The 23206-nt window shown below is 32.2% G+C and overlaps 3 protein-coding genes across 3 annotated transcripts; 2 read left to right on the forward strand and 1 right to left on the reverse strand.

Moving 5' to 3' along the window:
• Window positions 1-943: 943 nt before the first annotated feature.
• On the forward strand, window positions 944-5310 carry LOC122595619 (eukaryotic translation initiation factor 3 subunit I-like). The gene is made up of 8 exons (XM_043768023.1): window positions 944-1177; window positions 1252-1467; window positions 1755-1882; window positions 2357-2476; window positions 2555-2644; window positions 3693-3779; window positions 3903-3982; window positions 5034-5310. The coding sequence occupies exons 1-8, from the start codon at window positions 994-996 to the stop codon at window positions 5110-5112; spliced, it is 984 nt and encodes a 327-aa protein (XP_043623958.1). The 5' UTR covers window positions 944-993; the 3' UTR covers window positions 5113-5310.
• A 7683-nt stretch (window positions 5311-12993) lies between these two features.
• Window positions 12994-17592, forward strand: LOC122596308 (F-box/LRR-repeat protein 3). The gene is made up of 7 exons (XM_043768857.1): window positions 12994-13937; window positions 14069-14194; window positions 14837-14941; window positions 15024-15420; window positions 15897-16026; window positions 16107-16401; window positions 17079-17592. The coding sequence occupies exons 1-7, from the start codon at window positions 13305-13307 to the stop codon at window positions 17322-17324; spliced, it is 1932 nt and encodes a 643-aa protein (XP_043624792.1). The 5' UTR covers window positions 12994-13304; the 3' UTR covers window positions 17325-17592.
• An 812-nt stretch (window positions 17593-18404) lies between these two features.
• On the reverse strand, window positions 18405-19354 carry LOC122596829 (bidirectional sugar transporter SWEET16-like). Its single transcript, XM_043769479.1, has 4 exons — window positions 19321-19354; window positions 19194-19230; window positions 18886-19099; window positions 18405-18572 (listed from the first exon to the last, which is right to left on the reverse strand). The coding sequence occupies exons 1-4, from the start codon at window positions 19352-19354 to the stop codon at window positions 18405-18407; spliced, it is 453 nt and encodes a 150-aa protein (XP_043625414.1).
• Window positions 19355-23206: the final 3852 nt, after the last annotated feature.

Here is a 23206-nt window from a genome sequence, read left to right on the forward strand (position 1 = left end):
CGTCAGGTGGCCGTTAAAACCTCCCCACGTGACTTGTACGTGAGGGGTAAATATGTAATATCGCGTTTCGTAATTACTGAAATGGTACCTAACGTTTGCACGATATTTGCTGGTTTCATACCTATATGTTTCTTAATTACTTAAATGGTACCTAATGTTTAGTAATTAATTTTTTTATATTGTTTTTTTAATTTGTTTTATTTTTCTTTTATAAAAATTCTCCAAAACTTGTTAAAATTTAATGAAAAATAGTCATAATGCACTTATAATCCACTCAAAAATAATGCCAAATAGTTATTTCATAACAAAATAATTTGTTTTTATGATAATTTATTGCTATTTTTGGTTATTCGTGAATTTTAAACTTATATTTTGTTATGAAATACCTATTTGGTATTATTTTTGAGTGAATTATAAGTGCATTCTTACTATTTTCATTAAATTGTAACAAGTTTTGGAGAATTTTTACAAAAGAAAAATAAAACAAATTAAAAAAAATATAAAATAAAATTAATAACTAAACATTACGTACCATTTAAGTAATTAAGAAATATTAGGTATGAAACCAGCAATATCGTGCAAACGTTATGTACCATTTCAGTAATAAAGAAACGCGATATTACATATTTACCCCTCACATGCAAGTCACGTGGGAGAGGTTTTAACGGCCACCTGACGGCGTTAGTCTCCAGTATGGTCCGAGTGGAGATTTGTATACGTTGGGTATGATCAGCGTAATTTTGAAAGAAGGGCATGAAACCAGTAATATAGCGCAAACGTTAGGTACCATTTCAGTAATTATCTCTAAAACGTGAGCTAAATAATATAACAGCGGAAGATTAAAAAAAAAAAAAAAAGTGGTCCGATTATCATTTTTTTAGACTTTAAATTAGCCCAGCCCAAAACAATCTCTTCCATTTAGGGTTTTCTACCTCTCATCTTAAATCATTAATCAAATCAGATTGAAAGCTAACAAAAAAAAGAAAGAAAACGATGAGGCCCATATTGATGAAAGGGCATGAAAGGCCATTAACATTCTTGAAATACAATAGAGATGGAGATCTTTTATTCTCTTGTGCTAAAGACCACACTCCAACTGTTTGGTTTGCTGATAACGGTGAACGTTTAGGCACTTACCGTGGTCACAACGGCGCCGTTTGGTGCTGCGATGTTTCAAGTTTGTTCCCTCTCTTTCTTTTAGTTTTTGATAATCATGTTTGTAGACGATTGATCGAAAACTGGTTTTTGTAGGAGATTCGTCAAGATTGATTACTGCAAGTGCTGATCAATCTGCTAAGCTATGGGATGTTGAGAGTGGAACACAGCTTTTCACTTTTAGTTTTGACTCGCCTGCCAGGGCTGTTGACTTTTCTGTTGGTGATAACCTTGCTGTGCTCACTACTGACCCTTTTATGGGGTTGACTTCTGCTATCCACGTCAAACGCATTGCCGCCGATCCTCATGACCGTGAGTTTTCCCTTGCCTTCATTTTAACTAGGTAAGTAACTGCTTGAAGGTGTATGAGGGAGGTTAAGATGTAGGCAGACCTTACCTCTGAGGCTGCTTCCCGTTTCTACCTAAATGGTAGAAAAGGCCCTCCAACCTTTGCATGGGATGAGGATCGAACCCATGACCTCTGTCTCCGGAGGCGGGTGTTTACCACTGATCCAACCATGCTGCTTCCTTCATTTTAACAGTGATGTATGCTATTGAATGATAAATTTTATTATTATTTTTTTTATTTTCTAACTCAGAGGTTGGTGATTCTGTACTTGTTCTGAAGGGTCCCCAAGGAAGGATCAATAGAGCGGTTTGGGGACCATTGAACAGGACAATAGTTAGTGCTGGGGAAGATGCCGTGATTCGAATTTGGGATACAGAGGTATGTTTTAGATATTAATGATTGAACTATATTCAGGGTTCGAATAATTGCTAGTCTCATGGGCTTTTCGGGACAACTTTCTAGTATTGTTATTGATGTTCTAACGCTTTTCTGTTTATGTTTTGGGAGAATGTACACAATATTTGAAAGCTATACATCTGTTGCAGCATTTTTAGATCAAGGTTGGTTAGTAATTTTATAACAAATAACATACTAAAGTAGTAACTGTCTTGAAATTAGGATTCAGGTTAACGTTGCTTTTGAGAAGCTGCTTCGTTTTTTTAAGTCTGTGGGAGTTAGTATAATTGTATTTCGGATTTTTAAGTACGATGCTTTGTTGACAATGTAGCTCAGTTATCATGCAATTGTTTGATTTTTTTTTTGTGCTTTTTTTAAATTTCGGCAATTTTAATTTTTTTTTCCTGATCTTTCATCTATAGCTTAAAAGCTAAATGTTTAGTTTTAATCTGGCAGACTGGAAAGTTGCTGCAAGAAAATGACAAACAAGTTGGCCACAAAAAGACAATTACATCGCTTGCAAAATCAACGGATTGCTCACATTTTCTTACTGGGTCGCTAGACAAGTCAGCAAAGGTAAGTTTTGTCCTTTTTATGATGTTATATTTGACTGAACCAGTATTCTTGTTGTCTTATTCTCTTCCAAATTGTTAGCTTTGGGACAGCAGATCATTAACATTAATCAAGACATATGTAACTGAACGCCCCGTAAATGCTGTTGCCATGTCTCCGCTTCTTAACCATGTAAGTGTCATAACATACTCAAAATTTCTGATTGTTGTGTATTTTAAGAGTTGGTGCCTCCAGTGTTCAGTTTATTTTTCTGATTGTTGTGTTTACTTGTGTCTTTGCTTCTTCCAATTTTTAAGCTTGCGTTTTTATTATTATCTAATAGACAAAGAAATTTTTGCAACGTTCTCCGTACCTTCTACCATATGCCTCCTGATTGCTTTTCTAGCAGTAACTATGGATAAAAGCTTTGATTCCTCATGAGCATCCATTAAGCTATATTTATGGCTTCAAGCTTATGGAAGAGATTGTTTAGTTACCCACTAGTTTGATATTTATTACAATGATGTTGAACCAACACTGGTTAAGAATTAAGGCAGTTAAGAGAGTGAATATGATGAAAAGAAACGGAATATTTTTCTCGGTTACTATAACGAAAATTTAAACATGGACATCTTATTTCGTCGTACGAAGTTATAAGAGAAGGAATTGGTTAAAATTATGGTTAGGTGGTCAGGATGATTGTATCTACTATCTATAATAGCCTCTACACTTGAGCCTGACCAACACCAAGATGTTAAATATTCTCATATAGGAACAAGGAACTGATTTTTTAAAGGAATTGGCCAATTGGGTGGTAAGCAGAGACATGCTAACAACCATAGGAGAAAAGGGATAATCAAAATATTACAGATAGAATTTCCGATCATGGCATGTGATCTCCTATTAGAGGAGAAAAAACGTGTGCATTATTTTAATAAAGTACAGTTCTTGATTCCAGAAACATATATGTAGATAAAGGTAATACCGGAGGAGCTTCACCTGGGATTTTGGTAAGATTTATTTATAGGTGTCGAGTTTAGTGAAGGATTGAACCTAGAAATAGTCTTTGCGCTGGTATTGGTTTTCTTTGGGTCTTTAGACATGTAGTTTAGGAACATTTTTTCTGGTTAAAAGTAGTATGTATAAACATTCATTTCATTTAAATGTCCTAACTTGGTAAAGAAGAAATACCAATCATTTAAATGTCCTAACAGTAATATATATTGAATTAAATTTTCAGGTTGTCCTCGGGGGAGGTCAGGATGCATCTGCTGTCACAACCACGGATCATCGTGCCGGGAAGTTTGAAGCCAAGTTTTATGACAAGGCAAGTCATCTGCAAACTTTTTCTGAATTGTGTCGCTGCTTTCTTCATCCATCTATTGTCTAATGATCTTGTAACAAAACTATGAGTGGTAATGGTCTTCTTAATTTTACTTTTGTTAACTAGATTGTGCAAGAAGAAATTGGAGGTGTTAAAGGCCATTTTGGTCCAATAAATGCTTTGGCTTTCAACCCTGATGGGAAAAGGTACACCCTTTGTCTCCAAGCAAAGTTAAATTGAGCTTCAATAACTAAGTATCTGGTGATTTCAAAAACTAACGACTGGTTGTGACATGTCTGGCTTTATTTCTTTAAGCGCCTAACTTAAATCTCTCTTTGAATATACTTCTGGGCTGATTTTATATTTGTTGGTATTGATAGAGGAGTACTGCACATTGATTTTGGTTAATACTGTGAACCTTTTTTTCTCTTGATAGATTTGTAGTGAAGCGTTTCTTATCAATGCAAGTTGTTTTAGTAAAAAGGAGCTCATATGGATTTTAAGTCTACTATACACCACTACACCAGGAGAGTCTAAAACAAAAAACAATGTTATATGTTTTATACCCCGAAGGCCCTAACAATCAACTTATTGTTCATTTTAACTCGAATGTTGACGTGCAAAAGTTTTGTTTCTAAAATGATCAGTCATTTTGTCATAAATCATTAAACAGATGTATTATTTCAACAATGATCTAATTTATAAATATATTTTTAGGTGGTTCTATGAAAAAATATGGTTAAGAAAATTTTGGCTCAGTTGGCCCTTATAAGCTTCTTTTTATTTGATTATATGCACCTACTTCCTAAGAGATAAATTGTTATTTGAGTTGACCTATTCGTAAGTTATTGGGTCAAAAAAGCCACCTCCACTACGTTCTTTGACTACTATTCATTTACCCATTCATTGAAAACATATTTTCTCCTCACTAGGTTATTATGTGATAGTGCAAAAGCTGTTAGCATCAGATAACTTCTTGAGATTAATAATGTGTGCTTTTCATTACAATAACCTAGTGTCTTTATGTTATTGCTGTTCACTTTCCTAACCTTTTTAAGGTGAAAGATGTATGTGTTATCATACAATGGCTAAAACTCTAGCTTCCACGACACTTGCATTGCCGAAAAAAATACTAATTTTGACAATATACTAGTCTCAGTATGTGTTCATCAAATTTTAACTTTGCTAAATGCTTGCATCTTACTATTTGTTATATCCCATGGCCATAATTCACTTTTGTTTATTTATTTATTTTAGTTTCTCGAGTGGAGGTGAAGATGGTTACGTGAGACTGCATCACTTTGATCCCGACTATTTCAGAATTCCATTAATCTAATCATGCTTTAAGATATGTGTTGCTAAATCATCTTGTAAGGCATATACATTTTGATTCAGTTTTCTTGTAGTGTTGATGTTGTGGGCAGGTATGGTTCCACCGCGATGTAGTGCAAGCATTGTTAGAGATTATTTTGAGATTGTTTCAGTTTTGGAGATTCAAAATGCAAATTATAAATTCACTGCTATTCTCCTAAAAGATTTTACCTACATTTCATCTGCGCTTTCAGAAAAAAATAGTGTTGTTGAAGTTTGTTTGTGGGTCTTGAATATATCATTTTTATGCAGGCCAATGGAATTTTTTGGATATATTATTGAGTGTCTGTTGTCTCAGGTGGGATAGCCAATAGAGTTTGGTTGGTTGCTAAAGAGCTGTAAATATTGATCAATAATCAATTCACTATATATTCTCTAATTATGAGCAAATATTCAAATACAGAAAACGTTGTTTGAAAAGAAATATAATGTATGCTCAACCAGTTCTTACATGCTTTCACTTGTTATTTGACCTCCGGTTCGCTTTTAGATATGTTTAGAAGAAGGAAGTTTTGTCGATATAAAAACGACAGAACCTTTCCACAAAGGATGTTGATTCTTATGTTTTATGTTTTTGTATCGATGAACTGCTTGCATAGGTGACTCAAAACTTTTGTTTGGTAAAACAAAACACGTCTGATTGTCTGAAATAGAAAGATAATTGGTTTCAGACTGTAATTGCACCACTCATTACCTTGTGGTCCAAATGGCGGTCATTCATTCCTCCACCAATGGGATGAAATTCGACCAAGCTAAGAGAGAAAAGAAAAGAAATGCTTGAAAAGAAATTTTCAGTTTCTACTTATAAGAAAGTAAGAAACTAGCACCGTACCTGCGTAATACGGTGGTCGTCTTGACGACGACGGTATGGACATATGGTGGTGGGATTGACTGTTGGTGGAGTGACATCGAGTGGCGTAGATAATTGATATAAAAATAATTGTTTTAAAGGGTTAATGGAGATTTTTTAAAATATAAAGGATTGATAGTGTAACTTAATCATTAATTTAAAGGAGATAGTGTATGTGAAAATATTTTTAAAGGTGTTAGGTAAAAATATTCAATAACATAGATAAAGGACATTTTAGACTTCTCTCATATAACTTTCAACAAGAAAGTGTTTTTTTCATTAATAGTATAGATAGAAAGAAAAACCGTTTTAATTTGAATGTTGAATGAAATGAAGCTTCTATTCACTCCCCCCTCCCCTTAATTTCGCCACCGACCTAGAGGGGCTAACATAGGTTAAATCGTTTAACCCATGGGTCAAAGGGGTTGCCCATACAGCTTTGGCGTTGGACCCAGTTTTGACCCGTTTCTCAGTTTCTGCTCGTATTTATTTCCAAAATCTACTATTGGAAACTTCCATACATTTCACAAGCTCAATAAGCATTTCAATATTTTTCACTTGTGACCCTTTTAGATTCATATATAACTAGCGAGATTGGGGCCCCGCTCTGCGAGGCTTTAGTTGTCATGTTCATGCTTTTTTGTTATGATAATCTACTAGATTATTACAATTACTAATAACGACAATATTACAATTAGATTGATTACAAGTAATAATATACTCCCTCCGTCCCAATTTAAATGTCCAAGTTTGACTGTCCAAGTCTTTCTTTCGCAACTTTGACCATTAATATTATTCTTTGTGTTTTATAATACTTGACGAAAGTTATATCATTATAAAATACATTAAAAACTTAATCGATTCATATATATTACATCAAGTATTACATAACACAAATAGAATTATAAACGGTCAAAGTTAACCATGAAAGGCCGAAAATGTCAAACTATGACATTTAAATTGGGACGGGGGGAATATAAAATAAAATTTGATATAAATATTAATTTGTATCAATCCAAATGTTGTAACCTCTCTATTTTTTAGCATTTTTTAGTTATTAGATAGACATTATGCAATACAGTATTAATTATATTTAAATTGGGTTAAAAGTGTAAATTGGTGATGGAAACCAAAAAGTGTAAATTAATTATTTTTAAATTAGGTTAAAAGTGTAAAATTAATTTACACATGTGTTGATTGTTTTAATTTTGAGAAATTGAGAGTTATGATTAGCCAATTAAGATTAGGTCAGTTGCCTTTTAATAGATATAAATTTAGACCCATGTTAAAACACGGATTGTTTATAACATATTAAAGAAAATTTTAAATATATAAAGTTGTCAAAGAAATAAACCTGTAAATTCAAGTATAAAGAATATAATTAAAATTATTTTAGAATAAACTGATAAATTTAAATATAAATAATGTATTAAAAATCAAAGTAACATAATGTAATACTGAAACATTGACGAAATCATTTAAGTTGTTCGTTTATTAATATTATATAAAGACTGTTGTAACGGTTAATTGTAACCGTTTTCTTAACATTGTATAGAATTTTTATAATTATTTAAAAAGTAAAAATTAGGAATGCATATCTATGAAAGTAAAGACTCATGGGATTATGAGCAAAGATCCATAACTTTTAAAAGTTATAGAAATCAAGTGTATTTATTACTGATTATTACTCAGCATGCGGCATGCCTCCAAACAAAAAAAAATTAATCAATTTTTGACAATCAAGCTTACTACGTGCATGCTCTTTTTCATGTTGGTTTTTCAAGATTACTTGGTTAATATATTTATAATCATCAAGATATGCTTCATGGAGGATTTACATCAATGTGAAGATTAAACATATACGTGATTATTTATTGTTAGTAGATACCTGTTGGTTTTGTTTATTGGGTTTATTATATTTAAAACTAAATGTCTGTATTATGTATATATATTTAAAAGTCAAGATATCAATGTTGATTTTTGTATATATCTAAAAGTCAATAGAGTTAGAAGCTTTATAAATTTATATTACTTATACGGATAAACTAAGTCAAAATTTATATATAATGTGTATTTTATTTAATTTATCTAATTGAATTAAGTCACATGTTTAATTTGAAAAATGAACAAAATTGAGTGTTTTGATTGGCCAAATGACTTTTGGTCAATTGTCTTTATTACATATAATTTTAGTATATATAAAGATACTAGTGCTTAGACCCGTGCGATGCACGGACAACCTAAAATTTTGACGTAAATTGTATAGATCTTTGAGTACGCAACGTCTGAACATATATGTATAGATATCATAAAGCAATATGTCACAATTTACTGGAGTTGGAATTAATTCATGTACCTATGGCAAAATAGTAACAGTAATAACATTCACATGCTCGTATTATTAGATTGAAAAGAAAGTGTAAAGACAATAATGATGATTGTAATCAGAACTAAACTTCATGTGCACATCTTAATTAAAGCAAATACAAACTTTTGGAAATAGAAATAACAAAAACAATGTCAAATTACTGTCTCGGTGTGGAACGGGTGAATGTACCACATATATAGCTATTGGTTCGTCTTTTTTTTGTAACATTGTATAATGATTTCAAATGCTGATCTTCGAAAACGGAAGCAATTGAACCTCGATCCCTAAGTAACTTCCTTGGACGTTTGCATTTTAACCAAACTTTATGTTTACATCTTTGGAAATTTTGATAATACCATGCTCGTAATTCATTGATCATGAATTCGTTTGTTTTCACATTAGAAATCATCACTGTCCCACCACCAACATATTGATAGCCTTGATGTAACTTAATCATTTTGCCGCCATAATGCAAGCATATTCTAACAATAGTTGGAGGACTTTGAATAAATCTGTAAAATTTGATAATTGTCAGTGGTTAAAATTCCTTTTGACTAATATTGATACTCACTATGAAAGGGTACAAAACAATATAAATAAGACTATTACAATAGGTTATTATGGATACCTCTTAGTGGTATGGCGCGACTTCATCATATATATATGTATTGCTACTTCATTTTTTGATATTCTATATAACCAATTCAAGTCTATGTCTTCAAAAAGTTTTTGAATTGAATTCTTATCCCCAAGTGATTTTCCTGGTTGTTTGTGTCTAAACCATACTTCATCTGTGCACATTAGGAATTTGTTATAATACCATGATCGCAGTTCATTCATCAGAAATTCGTTTGTTTTGACATTAGGTATCATCACTAACCCACCACCAACATATTCATAAACTTGGCGTAACTTGAACATTTCTCCACCATGATGCAAGCAGATTAGAACGGTGGGTGGAGGATCTGCACTCATATTGCAATCAAAAAAAATTATCAATGGTGTAATCAAATAAACTAACGATACTATGACTGACAATATATGAGTGATCGTAACAATTAGAGATGGTTGTGAATGTGATGACAACTTTGAGAAGTATGTTGTGTGAGAGATTAATGGGGGTAATTATTAATATATATATATATATATATATATATATATAAACTACAAAAAAAGGAAAAGTTTATTGATAGATTCTCACCAATGCCATGCAAATATTTTTTTCCTATTCAATATTATAGGCATCTCTAAATTTTATAATCGCACTTATAAAATTTGATGATTTAGTAAGTATATGTGATTTGTTTTTGGTGATAAAATGAGGTTTAAGTTAATTTGATATAAGGTTTAAATTTAATAAGAAAGGTGTTAGTTATTCAAAGGAACTTTACATTTGAATTTTGAATTTGAATCGAAATTGATTGTTTCTTTATTATGAAAACTGTACCCTACTTTTGAAGGAAAACCGTTTTTTGTATCTGGCCAAGTACATTTAGATTTTTTTAAAAATTAAATTATCTAAATTTTTGGTAACTGATACAGGCTTCAAGATAATGTGTTTTACTAAAACAATCAATCGAAATTGATTGTTTTATTATATGCTTGAATTCGTTGACCCTAAAACACAAAGTTGAAACAAACACATAAGTAGTTGTACCTTTTATATATTCATGAAATCATAAATAAACCATACATATAACATCTGAAATAAAATTTGATTCCAAAAACTAACCACTGCGTCCATTACGATCATCTCGACCATGTTGTTCACATTACCATACACAGGTTGTGGATTCCACAACCTGATGATCCTCACAGTTATCGAACATTGATTGTGGTTTGTGTGAAGTTCGCACATCATTACAGGATTTTTGGAAGCCGTGATCGGAATTTGATTTGATGTGTGTGCTATATGATGAGAAGATAAGTGATGGGTTGGTTTTTATAGACACCAAGGTGAAAGTAAATCCATATAACTGTCATATGTTTACTTGGATTTAAGTTTAAATTCAATATTCAAATCAAAAAGAGGAGGGAAGAAGAATGTCGAGTTATAACCGCCATATAACCTTAACTGTTTGAGCAAATTTTACATACACATGACACATAAGATCTTTAGTTGTAATAAACTTTCCTTAAGCATACCACATAGGACAAAGTTAAAAAAACTCAAGTATTCATTTATATAGTGTATAGATGGAGAGCATCATTAAGCTTAGTGCATCAATTATTTATCATATCAATCTATCAATCATGTTAGGTATCCCTTATTCTTAATTCTTTTTCCAAAAGCCGTTTATTATGCTGTATGCAAGTTGGTATATTTTACAGTAAAGAATTTTTAAAGTATTTTTGTGAAAATTTAATACTCGTCTCACCTATTAATGCTATATCCGATTCTTAAGAATTTTTAAAGATTTCTAAATGTATTTTTGAAACAATTTCAATTCAAAGAATTCTCAAAGTGATGCCAGTGGATTGTTTCTTTTAATTAGACACTTGTGGTTTTTCGGCACCTAAGCCGTTAAGCTATTTGACAGATAACGGGTTATGTCTAATAAATCTTTATAACGTCAATGTCTATGTGTATCTTACTTTACTAGCGTTGTACCCGCGCAATGCAGCGGAGAATAAGAAAAAAACGCCGGTGGTTTGATGGTGGTTTGTGGGGCGGCGGCGATGAAAAAGAAAAAAAATAAGCCAACGGCAGTGGATGGTTGTTTGATGGTGGTTTTTGGGGCGGTGGTGGATGGTGTTTATGGGGGATAGCGTACATAGAAGGTGGATTGCGGCGGTGGATGGTGGTATTTGGAGCGGTGGTGGATGGTGTTTATGGGGGAAGAAAATCAGAGAAGGGGAGAGGGAGAGAAAATCGGAAATCGGATGAACGTATGTGTGTGTAATGAGCGTGATGGAGAAAAAATAGGGTAGTGTAAATTAGGAGGGCATAAAAGACATTTTAAAGGTAGAGGTGTTAAAAGGGGGTGAGGTAGTTTGCTTATTAATGGAGTATAGATTTTTTAAAAGAAAACAACAATTAACAATTTTTTGACTTTGTTTATCTATGGTTTGTTTATGCATTACTAGTTTTCAATACCTATATATATATATGTACGGTTTGACTTAATTTATTTTGTAATATAAATATTGCATACATTGATTAAACTTAATATTTATGTTACTTATAATTTTGTTTTATATTCATAAATAATTATACTTGTGTTTAAAATTCATATACCAAAAAAAACTAACAAAATAAAAAAAATTCATATGCCTAAAGGTGATTCTTTTTTATATGAAACCTATTTATATATGTGGTAAAGTTTTAAATTTAACTAAATAGCAATGTTTATCAAACCTTATCTGAAATATATAGCCCGACATTTTAAATGCCACTAAGAGCCATGTATAATGTTCCAAGCGTTATGTAGTTTGCCTATAGATTATTGTTTCATTTAACCTCGAATATTTCATGTACTACAATTATTTATCCTTTAATAAAATCAGGGCGAAAATAAATATAAATATAGTAAATTTGAATAAACTGATAGAGTTAGTTTTCAATTTAAAGATTTTACTAACCGCAATCAGAACTTTAGATTTTAATTTATTTTACAAATAATATTGATCTAACGTCTTGGACCTGTTTATCATTGATATGATGTCATAATAAAAGTTTTTAGTTGATTAAGCATGGTGTAAAAAATGTTATGAATTAACTCTTTGTTTTTTATGATTGATTTTCATGAATAGTTATTGGTTATTTTGCATCTAATTTGCACTACTTAAAATAAAACCTATATTGCATCTAATTTTACTTCAATTAACTTAACCAAAAACTAGCCAAGATTCACGTTAAACAAAAATGATAAATCTTTTAAAATAATAGCTTAAATTTTTTTTCTAACTAGTAAATGAGGATATATGAAAAAATCAATATGTAAGATTTAGAAATAGAAGTAGTGAAATTCACATCTCTAAGGGTGCGTTTGATTGCAGAAAACACCCCATGTTTTTTATTTTTGTTTTCCATGAAAACATTGAAAACAGAAAACGCGTTCTAATTTTAGTTTTTCAAAAAAATATTTTCTACCTTTCTATGGAAAACTTGAAAACATCTTTTTCTTGTTTTCCATTTTCATTTTTCATTTCCCTCATCTCCCCTCACATCTCTAACATGTTCAGTTTTCTAACTAGAACATGTTTTCAAAATTTTATTTGTTTTTTAGAAAATAAAAACCCTTTCATTTTCTAAAATATTAGAAATGAAAAATGTAAAAACATTTTATGCAACCAAATGCATCTAAAAGTTTTAATAAAGTTTTTAGATTAATTTTTAAAAAGATAAATTATTTTTTAAGAAATACTAACAAAAAAGAAATTCTAACAATAATTCAAAGGACCACTAATTTAGTGCCTGTCTACCTGTTCAAACTTTGATGTCAAAACAGATAGGTACGGTATATGCACGTTCAATGGGCCCCATCGTACTACAACCTAAACACATGATCTCACCATCCACTCACTTTCATCCAACGGTCTACAGTCATCCCATCTTCCACGTGTCACCTCACCTATATAACACCTTCAATCCATCATCAAATAGCTTATCATTTCGCCCCACTGGTTTTCACCTTTGACATTTATTTTCTCCAAAAATTTATAAAAAATGATGTCATAATAATTAATAAATATCGTACCCCCACCGTACAAATCCAACTCCCCGGTCACATCGCCGCCGGCAAAAAAAAAAATGTCAGTTCGAAAAAACCTCGGATCCGAATTTTTTTGTTTTATATCCGCCATCACTAGACGACCGAATGTTAAAGATGTCTTAGTATCTGTTTTTGTTCCAACTTAGATTTATATACATATTTTTCGAATAGTTTGAACAAGGATCCTTTTTTTGTTGTTGTGATAAAAAAATAAAATTGTTGTAATGGAATCATCTTTGATTATTCGTTTACTTACTGAAGATCTTTTGTATCATGTTCTTGACTATCTAACCGATGATTTGGACCGAAAATCGTTCCGGGCAGCTTGCAAAACGTTTCATCGGGTTGAGGCTGGTCACAGGACCAGCCTCAGGTTTTTCCGGCCCGAGTTTATTCCGGATCTTCTCCGAAAATACACTCGGGCCGATAAGCTAGATTTCTCGGTCTGTCCGAGGATCTACAACGGGACGGTGTCCATGTTGTTGAATGATGAAAGGTGTGTAGGGTGGGCCAATAGAGTGAAGAAGTTAGTGTTGTGTAGGACAACATCTTTAAGGTTTTCGGGTTTGGAGATGTTGGTTGGGGCGTGTACTAGGTTGCAAGTGGTGGATGTTTCGCATTGTTGTCAGTTTGGGGACAGGGAGGCGGCTGCGATTTCGATGGCGGTCGGGTTGAGGGAAGTTAAAATGGATAAGTGTTTGGGAGTGAGTGATGTTGGGTTAGCTAAGATTGCAATTAGGTGTGAAAAGTTGGAGAAGATTAGTATGAAGTGGTGTTTGGAAATAACTGATTTAGGGATTGATTTGTTGTCAAAAAAATGTTCCCATTTGAAACATATATCTGTCTCTTATCTCAAGGTATTTTAACTTGTTTTCTATATATGCATACACTTTTATATTTGTATTTGTATATGTTTCGTAGTTGTTTTATATATTTTGGATTCATGTTTTTAACTGTGTTTGATTGGGATACATGTTTTGTTTTGCAGATAAGTAATGAATCACTAAGGTCAATAAGCGGTTTGAGAAAATTGGAGGTTTTGTTAATGGTGGGATGTGGATTAGTGAGTGATGAAGGTTTGGATTTTATTGGAAATGGTTGTCCTTCTCTTCAGGTTTATAATCTGTTGATTATTTTGATTCTTTAATCTATTCTTTGTCATGAAAAAGGTCACTCCTAAGTGTTTGGTTTCGAATGGTGTACGAGTTTGATGATACTTACTTTATGTTACTAATGTATATAGTTGAGTATTATAAATACCCATTTTAGCAAATATTGTATAGCTTGGACTTGAGTCCGTTGGACTGTTGAGCCGTAGGTTTCAACGTTTGTTGTACGATTTATACATTTTAAGCATAACACAGTTCTTGTACTATATGTATGTATCTATGTTACTAGAGTGTACATGTAGAAATATGTATGCATATATCCTAAACTTTTCCTACTTTTCCTTGATGGATCAATTCCTTATGTAGGAAATGTATGAACTAGTGAATCCACAATCTCGTAGCACCTTCATGACCACTAAATTGAGTGACATGTTTCCTCGTCTTTTTTAAGTTCAAACGACAATCTGACACACAATGTTTCATGGTTACTGACAGGATCTACTACTTGATTGGTAGTTTTGACCAATTTATGATTGCTAGAATTATAGCATTATTATTTCAGTACAAAGGGAAATCAGAGAAACCATATAGAATAAAAGAGACTTGTATCTTGTACTTATACTTTTTGTTTTTCTCTCTCGTTGCAGGTATTAGACGTATCAAGGTGTGACCATGTGAGTTCTGCCGGCCTCATTAGTGTCACTAAAGGATGTCAAGGCCTTCGAAAGCTTGATGCTGGTTACTATTTTCTCGTGAGTTTCTTTTTTCATTACTATACTATGAGGCATTTATGCATATCAATTACTTGACTAAGGTGTTCTTTTGATATGTCAGGAGCTTTCCACCACTTTCTTTCGCAATCTTGAATACTTGAAGCATCTGAAAACAATTAGAGTTGATGGAGCACGAGTAACCGAATCTTTCTTTCAAACCATAAGTACTAATTGCTTTTCGTTAGTTGAAGTTGGTTTGAGCAAATGCGAAGGGGTGAACGATGCAGGTATTATGCAGCTTGCATATGGGCATCCCAACCTAAAGATACTCGATTTAACATGCTGTAATGACCTCACCGATATGGCAATATTAGCAATAGCACACTCTTGTACGAAACTTTTGTGCCTCAAGTTGGAATCTTGCTCTTTACTCACTGAAAGAAGTTTTGGTTATCTCGGGTCATCATGCCACTTACTTGAGGAGCTTGATTTAACAGAATGTAGTGTGAATAACAAAGGTTGGTGATCCAAATCCAGTTTCAGTCTACTAGAGGGAGCTCATACGGTCCATTTACTTAAGAATGGGTCAATTAAGGTTATGTTTGTTCCCAATCCGCTATCCGTCAAATAAATATATCAACTAAAAGGGAAATGAATTAAATGGGTCAAATGTGTTAAAAGCTGCACAAAGTGTATTTTTAATACTTCAAAGCCTCCTAAGTCGTTCTATCTAATCCAATTTACCTACTGTGGTAAATAGTAACAACATATTTTTATTGTAATCCTAATTAACCTATTATGTATAAAAAAATGGACGGATAGAATATTAAGTATTTGGGTCAAATCAACCCGTTTCGAATACTATAAACAACTCGTTGTGACTGGTAACTTATCTCGTCCATTTTGCCACTTTTAAAGCATACCGTTATTTTGCAACTGAACTTTAGCAGACCATCTTCCATATTTTATATATCAGCATTCATCCTTTTCTCAGGACTCGAAAATCTATCGAAATGTTTGGAGCTCAAGTGCTTAAGATTAGGATTTTGTACAGATATTTCAGACAAGGGATTGTCTTATATTGCTTCGCATTGCAAAAATCTTAAAGAACTTGACCTATACAGGTACGATTTCATCTACCAAATGGTTTTTGATCTTTAAGTCGTGTTCCTCCTCTTTTACTCATGTTTTTGTCTGGATGTAGGTGTTCGAATATTGGTGATGATGGATTGGGTTTTATAGCAAGTGGTTGCAAAAAGATTAAGAAGCTAAATATGTGTTACTGCACTAAGGTCACAGACAAAGGGATGGCTTATTTAAGCCAGTTGGAGGAACTCTCTGATTTAGAGATGCGTAATATTACCGAAGTCACAAGTGTGGGCCTAGCAGCTCTTGCATTGGGATGCAGGAAGCTTTCAGAATTGGATATGAAACATTGTGGGAACATTAGTGATGCGGGATTTTGGGCGCTTGCATATTACTCTTGGAATTTGCAACAGGTTTGAATATGATATGCTTTTTGGATGTGTGATAAAGAGAGGTTGTGAGATTGATCTATTAGAATCAAGATACTCAGCTATAATGATATAGGTTGTAGGAAGTAGTGTTCGAATGCGCTTCTGATTTTTTAAGTCGTATTAATTGGATAATCAGATGACCGAGTGTCTGAATATTTCTGATTACATAGCAAGTTAAAATGACAAACTGATAAAAAAAAAAAAAGGTTTGAGGAATGGAGATAGAAATGTCTCAAATCAGATAATCAGCTATGTAGCCACTGATATGAAACTGGCTATTCAAAACAGATTATTTTTTAGCCCTGGATAATCACATACGCAGAAATGGAATCTGTTTACCTTAATACTAAAAAGAAAAACAGATTATTCAGTCATAGTAATCAGCTAATCAGATTCAAAATGTAAATCTAAGCATATGTACGGGTCCAAGAATGATAGGTTGATTCCAGATTTGAATTGAAAATAGTCCACAACTAATACCATCTTTGAATTCTAAAGTTGAATTTTAAACATAATTTTCAATTTTTGGGCCACCGTAGTTTCATTAGTATACCTGACCGTGTGATTTCTCTACCACTGTAGTATGTAGGGGTAAGTTTTGTAGTTTAGATTGATCCCAGTGTGGTGTTGCTAAAAATGAAGGTTATATGTTGATGCAGATTAATATAAGTTTCTGTGCGGTGTCTGATGTGGGCTTGTGCATGATGATGGGGAACTTGACACGCCTGCAAGACGCAAAGCTGGTGAACCTCACAAAGGTATCTGGAAGAGGGTATGAACTTGCACTCAGGGCATCTTGTGCTCGACTTAAAAAGGTTAAGTTGCTTGCTTCTGTTAGACCATTTCTTTCGGCTGAGTTACTCGAGACTCTTGGAGCAAGTGGTTGTAGAATCAGATGGGATTAAATGATGTTTAATTAAAAGAAGTACAGTGTGATTTAGTGTTGTGTGAAAGGCTTTGTTCAAACTCAGTAATGAGTTAAAACGACTGTTGTTTGCAAGTGTTATAGTAGAGCATGTGAATGCCAAAAATTTACCATTTCGATCTATGTATGATCAAGTGCTAGATAACTTGGAGTGAGCATATTGAGCATAAGATTATCATGCACATCCGGCACGTACCAAGGGCGGATATGACTATACTTGAAACATGTTCCACCTTTGTGCTTTTGCATCTATGGATGATTCAGACCCTATGTGCGTGATTATATTTTTCTTTTATTACATAAAGATTAAAAGTTAATACAACAATGATATTCGGATTTGACAATATTTGTTGCTTTTGCTATACAATGGATTAAAACCAACATATAAAAAAAATATTCACTATATGAACAGAAACACTTTGATCCTTAGTTCACAGAGCCATCTTCGATATCATTATTACGTTGCTGAGTAGAGTTTGATCTGGTGGGACTAAGGGATGGTGATCTTATAACCGGGAATGCATCCAGTCGATTTAAGGTACGCTTTGGGGAAGCTATGTTATTTTCTTTCACTTTAATATCTTGAATTTCAATGGCTCTACTTTCGGTTTGCTTTTCAAATGAAACTTTTTCCATCTCTATCACCACAGGCGTCGAGTTTCTGTATAGTAAATAAACCCCACATTGTATGGCTCCTAGTAATATTCCTAAAGCATTTGGCACCTGCAGAAATTTTACATTGTCGTCAGTGAATCTTTGTAGTCTATAGTTTCTAAAGTTCATGTTTGTTTATCAGTTTGTCGACCGTTTATCAGATAGAAAGGAGGGAGTCAGGAACACTTGCCATGACAAAGGTATCTGTGACCAGCAATGCGAAAGTGAACCAAACACATCCATTAAGAAATAGAAAAAACACAAGGAGAATTGGCATATATTCCACACTCTTTGTCTTTATTGTTGTTGTCTGCATACATATTGTACATAATTAGGCTTACAACCTTTTGTAAACATAGTTAACGACTTGAGAACTGTAACCATAAGATCAGCATATTCAGATTGGTTAACCTACCAGTGCAGCAAGAGGTGCAGCATACATCATAGTTGTGAAAGTTGCGCACAAAGCACCTGTAAATGTGCGCCGCGAACCTTCTTTAAAAGCAACAAGTGTGAATGCCACAACCATTCCAAAAAACACTATGTCCAGTATCACGAATCCGAAATATTTAACCTGCGAGCATAACATTATCATTTTCAGTAATGTAATGAAAAGTTCACCCAAAGATCTTCAGTATTGAAAGGTGGTTGCAAACTTGCAATCTCAACCAATTTACTTACAAACGGGTCGTTTATATACTAGTTTAATTCTTCTGTATTAGAATCTTTGGTAAAAATGTATTCTGGGTCATCTCGACCCATGTCCATCAAGACAACAGCTTATCATTTTGACCAAAAACATTTTTGACCCGTTACCCAACCCCAACCACCCAACCTGTCCATTATGCTACCTGCTGCCAATACCAAAAACATATAATCTCTCTTACCCGTTTCTCCTTTGAAGAATAGACGAACAGTATAATGAGATACAGAGCTTGCATGGTCACACCAGCTGCATTAACAGTGACAATAAGGAGACCATCATCAGGGTCAAGTAACCCATACAAAATCCACAGAGAACAACTCAACAATGTTGCAACATATGGTGTTCCATTATAGTTCTCAGCAGATTTCTTCTTCACAATCTGTCTAAATTGCGCACTGCACCATTTAAAAAGCTAGTAAGTTGATGAACTCTAAACCCCTTATGGCCTTATGTACATTTATAATCAGTCATAAAAGAAGTTACACTCACATTGGAGAAGTGAAACTTAGTATCGATATGAAATTTCCTGCATTGACAAACAAATGTTTAAATCACAATTAACTTGGTTATTTTGGTTATTCAATATATCAACAACATCGGTTCTTAAAGGGCTCACCTAGAATCCCGACGACAAAGTCTGGTTTAACCATTGTGTCACTGGCTGTTTGACCCGAGTCGGTTTGAAGTAAGTGTTTCAGGAGGATGGAAAGGAGAGAGATGAGTAGCTTTGATATAGAAATGTAATGCATTTGTGGTAGTTTTATGGGTTTCTCTATGAATGCCCATTGTTGGACTTTAGTTTAGATTCATGTTCTTATTCTTTTTGTATGTTTGACTGTTTATTTGTTGACTTCATTTCAAAGGTTCTTGGTTTTAATTTACATGGGTCTTGACTCTCAAAACCATAAAGATTCTTTTGAGTATGTAATACATGCATATCTTTTCCTATATTTTATATAAAAATGTAATATCTTGTAATGTTATGGTCATTATAGCCTAGTAAATCTTCATAACACTACCAAACGCCCCCTAAAAGAGTTAGTTGTAGAGAATGAGACACTTTTAGAAAACCTTTGTAAAAAGAATTTGAAAAGTGGAAGACATGTTTAAGTTGAATTCTGAAATAACTATAACCCAAAATTTTATATTTTTTTATTTTATTGTGTATCTAATTTTCAATTATTGTTATAATATATTTTATTCTGATTAAAACTTTTGAACATGTAATGTGACAGTAGACATGACAGCTAAATGCATAGAGTTATGATATAAAAGTTTTGTTAATGAGATATTGAGAGAATTTTTATTGTAGAGCCAACATTGGACTTGTGTAGACTTCTCAACTACATATATATAGTTATATATGTAGATTAAGTTTATCATTAAAAAAATTTGAATGTAATATGATACAAAATGAAATAAAATGAATTATAAAAGTTGAAGATTTGATACAAAATACGTTAATTAAAAAGTTCAAAATACATTATCAAAATGGTCAGACCTGTAATTGTCCGTATTTCGCTTGGTGGGCCAGCAAATGCCCAGCTTATCAATGTACGTGGTATATGTGATCATGAAGAGGTTACGATTTAAGACTAAACTCTAAAGGGCCCATAAACTAAGAGTCTGTAAAGATTAGTGGTCTGGGCTGCCTAACCAGTCTATAGATTGTGGGCCTTAGTATCATTTTAATTTTTGATCATAAACATAATAACATTTATTGTAGAAAAATAATTAGACTTTTAGAAAATTACTAGATTTTAGGTCCGTATACACGGGGCTTAAGACGTTAACAATTGGATATTAATTTATTATAGTTTAACATTCAATATACTATTTTGAGTAATAAAATTTTGATCTATATATCAACACTTTGAGCTTTCTATTGAAATATTTTTTTAAAAAAATATGTTTAGCGAATTTGTTTAATTTTAAAACCTTAATATATTTATATTAAATTTTATTTATATTTAATTAATTAATTTTATTTTTATATGATAGAACATACTATAGAATATATATTAGTTATTATTTTATTGGATAAATATTAATTATAATTCTATTGGATATTATTTAACTGCTATTATTTATTTATTATATTAAATTTTTTAGGTAAAAAGTGTAAATTTGTGATGAAAACAAAAAAAATGTAAATTAAAGTCAAAATTGAAAACAAAAGTCAAATTTAAAAACTTGTGATTAGTCGATAAGTTATTAGATCAACTATGCTTTAATATAATAAAAGATTAGAATGAAAATTGTTTCAATAGCTAAAAGTATTTCATATACAAGTAAAACTTTAAGTTAACCAAAAATAATAAATTGACTACGATTAGTCACTTCGAAAGCCTTTAACAAAGCACGGGGTTTTGAGTTTTGACTAATACAAATCATTACTATGGTTTAAGCTATTAGTTGAACGGTACATTTTTTATAAAAGTTTAACATAATCAAGTGAAAATTACATTTTTGGTACCTCAAGTTGGCAGCTTTTGTATTTTTAGTCTCCAACTTAAAAAATTACGGCTTTCATACCTTAAGTTTTGTGTTTTTTTCAGTTTTGGTATCACGTTCATACGATGTTAATTTTTGCTGTTAAAGCCCTCATGTGACACACACGTGAGGGGTATTTTCACCCCCCTCTTTTTGAGAAAAATTACACTTTTGATACTCAAGTTGTTAATTATTACACTTTTGGTACCTCAAGTAGACAACATATTTTTATTACACTCTCTAACTTTCATCTCACATATTAGCATCTACCAAACAACACACATTCGAAAATCAACACACATTGCGATCAAGTTTCGTTTGTAGTATATTTCGATCGAAGAATAGGGTAACTTAGGGGTGAGAGTGTTTTCAATAATATGAAGAAAAGAGATCGATGGTGGGTGCGTATTCCGGCGACATGAGTTTTTTCCGGCCATCGATGCACCAATGCATTCAGTTCCTCCACCATTACCCGTAATTACACCAACAACATATAATATTTCAATAATGGATACACACCATTGGGTTTTTTTAAGAGCCGTAAAAAAAAAAGAAATCTTGTGTGTTGATTTTTGAGTGTGTGTTGTTTGATAGATGCTAATATGTGAGATGGAAATTGGAAAGTGTAATAAAAATATGTTTGTCAAAAGTGAAAAAATTGACAACTTGAGGTACCAAAAGCGAATAAATTGACAACTTGGGGTATCAAAAGTGTAATTTTCTCAATAAGAGGGGGCTAAAAAAATTACACTTTAGTCTAATCATCATTAAAGCACAATTTAAAAATTATACTTTAGCCTAATCATCATCGTTAATTAAGTAATATTATAAAAAAGTTAAAAATAAAATAAGACGGCAAAGTATATCTTAATGGAAGCAAAGTATATCTTAATAGAATGGATGTATAGAATTCTTATGTTATATTCATGTGTATCGGCTAAGTCATAGATGGATTTATTCTAGATTTTTTATTTATGTTTATAATAATTATATTATATTAAAGTTATAGTAAGTATATATATATATATATATATATTCATAATCGGCTAAACATTATTTTACTATTTTAATTGTAATTTTAATTTTATTTTATGTATATTTCTTAAAACTTAATGGATGGATTTCTTTTTCATAATGATATACAATTTTTTATGAATTATAAATGAGAAATTCTAAATTGACAAATACAAACTCACTTGTCATTTACATAGAGAGAAGTCGGTTCCATTTTCGGTTTTACCGGTACCGAACCGATCAGTACCGAAACCAAAAATAGCTCAAACTAAAAACCGATACCGATACCGATACTGAATCCCCATCGGTACCAAATTTCGGTACCGGTACGGTACCAGTTCGGTTTCAGTATTTCGGTAATCTTACTCATCCTTATGTAGAAATTAAACTTTTCATCAACTCTTTTATCTTAAAAAATATAATTTGTTAACTTATCTATATTATCTTATAAAGCATTTTACTATTTTTTAAAATCTCAAAAGATGATTTGAACTAACTAAATTACCCTTCTTCTTTATTCATTAATTTAAATATTTCTACCTAATATACTTATACTCAGAAAGTTTGATAAGCGCAAATCAATATTTAAAAGCTCAAGTTTGGCTCGAGGTCCTTTTCGAGCACAGTATTTAAGCTCAAGCTTGAGGTAGATAAATGCTCAACTTTAAGTGAACTCACGCTCTAGATTTGATGGCAAACGTAAATATACTTTGTATCATCATGGATTTTTCATGTGGACAAATTTCTTATGAAACATATATTTCTATCGCTGGCTCTTGAATATGAAAGAATAGTTTTGGCATAAAATAGAGTTATTATGTTATGTAGGACCGTGAACAAAGTGTAGTGTTGTTTATTTAATTATAAAACATACAAACGAACATAAAACTATGATCTTATTTTTCCATTAACAAAACTAACTTATTCATATTCGTTTCTTTATGTTCATGAATCATAAATGAACACTTAGACATAATTAGTTTTGCCAGTTAGTT

The sequence above is a fragment of the Erigeron canadensis genome, chromosome 4, assembly GCF_010389155.1.
Source record: "Erigeron canadensis isolate Cc75 chromosome 4, C_canadensis_v1, whole genome shotgun sequence".
In the NCBI taxonomy this organism is placed as follows: domain Eukaryota; kingdom Viridiplantae; phylum Streptophyta; class Magnoliopsida; order Asterales; family Asteraceae; genus Erigeron; species Erigeron canadensis.